This window comes from Onychostruthus taczanowskii, unplaced genomic scaffold, assembly GCF_017590055.1.
Source record: "Onychostruthus taczanowskii isolate IOZ18803 unplaced genomic scaffold, ASM1759005v1 scaffold580, whole genome shotgun sequence".
Classification (NCBI taxonomy): domain Eukaryota; kingdom Metazoa; phylum Chordata; class Aves; order Passeriformes; family Passeridae; genus Onychostruthus; species Onychostruthus taczanowskii.
Genome location: NW_024503458.1, coordinates 5,209 through 12,089, shown reverse-complemented (window position 1 = coordinate 12,089; position 6,881 = coordinate 5,209). Strand labels below are relative to the sequence as shown.

General features: G+C 48.7%; 1 protein-coding gene across 1 annotated transcript in view; it reads left to right on the top strand.

Moving 5' to 3' along the window:
• Positions 1-417: 417 nt before the first annotated feature.
• Positions 418-6,881, top strand: part of LOC121343227 (signal-induced proliferation-associated 1-like protein 3) — a gene marked incomplete at both ends in the record, with an annotated part of 11,639 nt that continues 5,175 nt past the window's right edge. Inside the window, 5 exons of the mRNA XM_041418208.1 lie at positions 418-592; positions 1,599-1,702; positions 2,468-2,625; positions 4,382-4,985; positions 6,083-6,366. Of these exons, the coding sequence (XP_041274142.1) occupies positions 418-592; positions 1,599-1,702; positions 2,468-2,625; positions 4,382-4,985; positions 6,083-6,366 (1,325 nt within the window). The remainder of the gene's footprint in view (positions 593-1,598; positions 1,703-2,467; positions 2,626-4,381; positions 4,986-6,082; positions 6,367-6,881) is intronic.

The following is a 6,881-nucleotide window of genomic DNA, read 5'->3' as shown; positions in this document are numbered from 1 at the left end:
TTAGGGGTGTTTTTTTTTGGGAATTTTCTGGGATTTTTTTGAGATTTTATAGGATTTTTTGGGTGTTTTTAGGGAGATTTTTTGGAGATTTTTTTAGGAGATTTTCTGGGATTTCTGGGGGGGAAATTTCTGGGATTTTTTTTATTTTTTGGGATTTTTTTTGGGGTTTGTCTAGGATTTTTTGGGTTTTTGGATTTGATGTTTTGCAAGGGTTTAAGCCTTCCAAGAGCTGGGCCATCCCAAGACTTGAACGATTTCTGGGATTTTTTAGATTTCCTTGGATTCGGGGGTTCCTTGGACGGGGCAATTCCTGGAACTTGGGGTCGATCCGGGATTTTTTTGGGGGGGATTTGGATTTTTTTTTGGTATTGGGGAGATCCTAAATCCCCAAATCCCATAAATCCCAAATCCCGGCAGCTGTGCCGGCGGCACAAGGTGGGGATCCTCTACTGCAAGGCCGGGCAGAGCTCGGAGGAGGAGATGTACAACAACGAGGCCGCCGGGCCCGCGCTCGACGAGTTCCTCACGCTCCTCGGAGAGAAGGTGTCCCTCAAGTCCTTCACCAAGTACGCGGCGCAGCTGGACACCAAGAGTGAGTTTGGGGATCTCAGGATCTTCCAGGGATCTGGGATGTTCTCAGGATCTGGGATTTCACCAGGAGATCCCAAGGGTTGGAGGATTCCAAGAGTTGAAGGATCTCAAGGGTTGGATGATCCTAATGGTTGGGGGATTCCAAGAGTTGGTTGAAGGATCCCAAGGGTTGAAGGATCCCAAGAGTTGGGGGATTCCAAGAGTTGGTTGAAGGATCCCAAGGGTTGAAGGATTCCAAGAACTGGGGGATCCCGGCGCAGCTGGACACCAAGAGTGAGTTTTGGGGTCTTGGGATCTTCCTGGGATCTGGGATTTCACCAGGAGATCCCAAAAGTTGGGTGATCCCAAGGGTTGAAGGATTCCAAGAGCTGGGAGATCTCAACGGTTGAAGGATTCCAAGAATTGGGAGATTCCAAGAACTGGGGGATCCCGAGGGTTGGGAGATCCCAAAAATTGGGTGATCCCAAGGGTTGAAGGATTCCAAGAATTGTGAGATTCCAAGAACTGGGGGTTCCCGAGGGTTGGGAGATCCCAAAAATTGAAGGATTCCAAGAGTTGGTTGAAGGATCACAAGGGTTGGATGGTCCCTGAAGTTGGGGGATCCCAAGGGTTCCTTAAGGGATTCCAAGGTTTGGGGGATCCCAAAAGTTGAAGCATCCAAGGGTTGGATGGTCCTGCAAGTTGGGTGATCCCAAGGTTGAAGGATTCCAAGAGTTGGATGGTCCTGCGGGTTGGGTGATCCCAAGGTTGAAGGATGATCCCAGCGGTTGGGTGGTTCCTGTTGGACACCAAGAGGGAATTTTGGGATGCGTTCCCGGTAGCTGAGATTTTACCGGATCCGCTTTTTGGGATTTAGCTGGGTTCACTTTTCGGGATTTCCCCGGATCTGTTTTTTCAGGATTTCACCGGATCCACTTTTTGGGATTTTGCCAGATCTGCTTTTTCGGGTTTTTACCCGATCCCTTTTTTGGGATTTCACCGTCTCCGCTTTTCCCGGTTTTCCGCAGCCGATTCCACGGGCACGCACTCGCTCTACACCACGTACCAGGACTATGAGATCATGTTCCACGTGTCCACCATGCTGCCCTACACGCCCAACAACCGCCAGCAGGTACCGCCCGAGCCTCCGGATCATCCCGGGGTTTTCCATGGATTCAATCCATGGAGACTGGGAGATCCCAAGGGTTGGGTGCTCCTAGAAGTTGGGGGATCCCAAGGGTTGGTTGGGAGATCCAAGAGTTGGATGGTCCCAGAAGCTGGATGAATCCAAGACTTGGGAGATCCCAGAGGTTGGGTGGTCCCAGAAGGTGAATGATCCCAAGAGTTGAATGATCCCAAGAGTTGGGTGATTCCAAAAGTTGGATGTTTCCAAGGGTTAAAGGATTCTAAGAGATGGCTGGAAGATCCCAAGGATTGGTTGATTCCAAGAGTTGGGTTGTCCCAGAAGTTGGATGATTCCAAGAATTGGGTGACTCCAAAAGCTGGAAGATCCCAAGGGTTGAAGGATCCCAATGTTTGGTTGAAAGGTCCCCGAGTCTGGGGGATCCTGAGGGTTGGATGGTCCCAGAAGTTGGGGAATCTCAGGGGTGGGTTGGGAGATCCAAGAGCTGGAGAATCTCAAGGGTTGGATGATCCCAGTGTTTGGTTGGGGGATCCAAGGGTTGGATGGTCCCCCGAGTTGGAGGATCCCAAGGGTTGGGTGGTCCCATGATTTGGAGAATCCCAAAGATTGGATGATCCCAAAGGTTTGTTGGATGATCCCAAGGATTGAAGCATCCCAAGAACTGAACAACCCCAAAACTTCCTTGGACCATCCCAAATCTTCATCCCACCCATTCCCACTGGATTTTTTTTCCCCAAAAAAAACCATTCCCAGCTTCTCCGGAAGCGCCACATCGGCAACGACATCGTCACCATCATCTTCCAAGAGCCCGGCGCGCTGCCCTTCACGCCCCAGAACATCCGCTCCCACTTCCAGCACGTCTTCATCATCGTCCGCGCCCACCAGCCCTGCTCCGACAACGTCTCCTACAGGTGCATCCCAAAAATTCCACAAATTTTGCAAGAAAATCCCAAAAAATACAAAAGATTTGTAAAAAATCAGCAAAAATTCCCAAAATTTTGCAAAAAAATCCCCCAAAACACCAAAAATTTGTAAAAAATCATCAAAAATCCCCAAATTTTGAAAAAAATTACCAAAAATTTCTAAAAATTCCCAAAAATTTGCAAAAAATCCACAAAATTTGTAAAAAATCATCAAAAATCCCCAAATTTTGAAAAAAATTACCAAAAATTTCTAAAAATTCCCAAAAATTTGCAAAAAATCCACAAAATTTGTAAAAAATGAGCAAAGATTCCCCATGTGTTGCAAAAAATTACCAAAACTTTCTGAAAATTCCCAAATATTTCTGAAAATTTTGATCCCATCAGATCTGCAGGGCCCAGGAGTTGGGAATCCCAAAAATTCCCAAAAAATTCCAAAAATGTGTAAAAAATTCCCCAAAATTCCCAAAAATTAGCAAAAAATTATCACAAATTTCTGAAAATTCCCAAGATTTTGTAAGAAGTTCCCCAAAATTTGCAAAAATTCCCAAAAGGTTGCAAAACTTTGCAAAAATTCCCAAACCATCCCAAAAAATTGGAAAAAAAATTGCCAGAACTTTGCAAAAAATTCCCCAAAATTGCAAAAAATTCCCAAAAATTGGTTGGGTTGTGGGGATGGGGTTGGAGAAAGAGTCCGATGGTTTTGGGGTGGGATTTGGGGAAAATTCTGGTTCTTGAAAGGGTTGGGATGGATTTTCCTTCAGGGATTTTAGGGTTTGGAGTTGATGGTGTTGGGTCAAGGGTTGGATGATCCCAAGAGTTGGAGGGTCCCAAAGGTTGGATGATCCCAAAAATTGGTTGACGGATCCCAAAAATTGGTTGAAGGATCCCAAAAACTGGTCGGAGAATCCCTGAAATTAGATGATGATCTCAAAGGTTGGTTGGGTGATCCCAAAGGTTGGAAGATCCCCAAAATTATTTGGATCATCCCAAGAGTTGAAGGATCCCAAAAATTGGTTGGATGACCTCAAAGAGTTGGCTGATCCCAAAAATTGGTTGGAGAATCCTGGTCGGAGAATCCCTGAAATTAGATGATGATCTCAAAGGTTGGTTGGGTGATCCCAAAGGTTGGAAGATCCCCAAAATTATTTGGATCATCCCAAGAGTTGAAGGATCCCAAAAATTGGTTGGATGATCTCAAAGAGTTGGCTGATCCCAAAAGTTGGTTGGAGAATCCCTGAAATTAGATGAGGATCCCAGGGGTTGGTTGGGTGATCCCAAGAGTTGGAGGATCTCAAAAATTGGTTGGATGATCCCAAGAGTTGAAGGATCCCAAAAATTGGTTGGATGATCTCAAAGAGTTGGCTGATCCCAAAAATTGGTTGGAGAATCCTTGAAATTAGATGAGGATCCCAGGGGTTGGTTGGAGGCTCCCAAGAGTTGGAGGATCCCAAAAATTGCTTGGAAGATCCTAAGAGCTGAAGGATCCCAAAGATTGGTTGGATGATCCCAAGAGTTGAAGGATCCCAAAAATTGGTTGGAGGATCCCAAAAGTCGAAGTGTCTCAAAAATTGGTTGGATGATCCCAAGAGTTGAAGGATCCCAAGAGTTGGAGGATCTCAAAGATTGGTCGGCCAACCCCAAATCTTGAAGAACCCCAAGCTGACCAACCCCAAAGACCTTCCTCAACCTCCAAATCCCCTAAACCCCAAAATTCCTTCTTCCCTTCCCCTTTTCCCCCAAAAAGCGTCGCCGTCACCCGCTCCAAGGACGTCCCTCCCTTCGGCCCCCCGGTGCCGCCGTCCGGCGTCACCTTCCGCCGCTCCGACCTCTTCCGCGCCTTCCTCTTGGCCAAAGCCATCAACGCCGAGAACGCCGCCCACAAATCCCACAAATTCCGCACCATGGCCACCAGGACCCGCCAGGAATATCTGCGGGATTTGGCGGAAAATTACGTCACCAACACCCCCTTGGACACGGTTGGGAAGTTCAACCTCATCTCCTTGGCTTCCAAAAAGAAGGAGAAATCCAAAGCGCGGCCGTTGGCGGAGTTGGAAAGCGCCGGCGCCGTTTCTTGGCGCGTTTCCGCTTTGGATTTCGGCCGCGGCGGGGCGGAGATTCCGTGCGTTTTGGGGATTTCCAAGGAATTTGTGGTTTTGGTGGATTTGGGAGCCAAGGAAGTTGTTTTTAATTGTTTCACCGGGGACGTGATCGGGTGGAGCGCCGAGGGAGCGGCGCTGAGGATCTACCACGGGCGCGGGGATCTGGTCAGCGTCAGGGCGGGAGCGGGAGCGGAGGAAGGAGCGGAGGGAGCGGCCGAGGAGGTCAAGGAGATCGTGCAGAGGTTGAAGGTGAGGAGGATTGGGGGAAATTTGGGGGAAATTGGGGAAAAATGGGAAAAAAATGAGGGGAAATTGGGGAAAATGGGGGGGAAAATGGGGAAATGGGGGAACGGGGGGAAAACGGGGGGAAAATGGGAGAAGGGGGAAAAAAGGGGGGAAAATGGGAAAAATGGGGGGAAATGGGGACAAAAAGGGGAAAATATTTGGGGAAATTTGAGGGGAAATTGGAGGAAAAATTGGGGGGATATTGAGGGGAAAATGGGGGAAAAATGGGGAGGAAAAGGGGAGGGAAAATGGGGGAAATTGGGAAAAATGGGGGAAATTGGGGAAAATGGGGGGAAATAGGGAAAAAATGGGAAAATATTTGGGGAAGTTTGAGGGGAAATTGGGGAAAAAAGAGAAAAAAATGGGGGGAATGGGGGAATATTTGGGGAAATCAGGGAGAAAAAGGGGCAAAATGGGGGAAATTGGGAAAAAATGGGGGGAAATCAGGGAAAATTTGGGGGAAATGGGGAAAAATGGGGAAAACTTGGGAAAAATGGAGAGAACATGGAAAAAAATGGGGGGAAAAATGGGGGGAATTGGTGGGAGAAAATTGGGGAAGTTGAAGAAGGGAAAATGGGAATTGGGGGAAAAATAGGATTTGAGGAGGGGGAAAACTTGAGGAAATCGGGAAATGGGGGATTGGGATGACATGGGGGGAAAATTGGGGTAAAAATGAAGTTAAATGGTGGGAATTTGGGTTAAAATGGAGGAAATTGGTGTAAAAATGAAGGAAATTGGGGTAAAATGGTGGAAATTTGGGTTAAAAGTGAGGAAATTGGGGTGATTTGTGGAAATTTGGGTTAAAATGCAGAAAATCAGGGAAAATTTGAAGAAATTTGTGTTAAAAATTTGAGGAAATTGAGGAAGAATTGGTGAATTGGAGAAGGGGCGGAAAGAGGGAATTAAGCAAATACGAGAATCCGCCAAAAATGGCGGAAGACCCAAAAATCCCCAACAAAACATCAACAAAAAACAACCCAAAAAACCTCAATTTTGGCACCAAACTTTCAATTTTGCTTCTCCACCTCGGTGCCACCCAACCCCTGAACGGTGCGCGGCAGATGACCACGCCGGGTTGCGCCACGGTGGACATGACGCTCCGACGCAACGGCTTGGGCCAACTGGGCTTCCACGTCCACCCCGACGGCAGCGTGGCCGAGGTGGAGGAGTACGGCTTCGCCTGGCAGGCCGGGCTGCGGCGCGGCAGCCGCCTGCTCGAGGTGTGCAAGGTGGCCGCCGTGGCCCTGAGCCACGAGCAGATGATCGACCTCCTGCGCACCTCGGTCACCGTCACCGTGGTCATCGTGCCGCCGCACGAGGATGGGACACCCAGGAGGTTGGTGGGGTTGTGTGAGGGGTGTTGGTGATGGTTGGTTGCCACTGGTGACATCTGGACGTCATTGGTGCCATTGGTGCCATCTGAGTGTCTTGGGTGCCATTGGAGCCACTGAGATGTTGTGAGTGCCACTGGCGCCATCTTGGTGTCATGGGTGCCAGTTGGGTGTGTTGGGTGCCATTGGTGCCATTGGGTTGTTGTGGGTGCCATTGATGGCACTTGAGTGTCATGGATGACATTGGTGCCATCTTGGTGCCATTGGTGCCATCTGATGGTTTTGGGTGCCATTGGAGCCACTGAGATGTTGTGAGTGCCACTGGCGCCATGTTGGTGTCATGGGTGCCAGTTGGGTGTGTTGGGTGCCATTGGTGCCATTGGGTTGTTGTGGGTGCCATTGATGGCACTTGAGTGTCATGGATGCCATTGGTGCCATCTTGGTGCCATTGGTGCCATCTGATGGTTTTGGGTGCCATTGGAGCCACTGACATGTTGTGAGTGCCATTGGCGCCATCTTGGTGTCATGG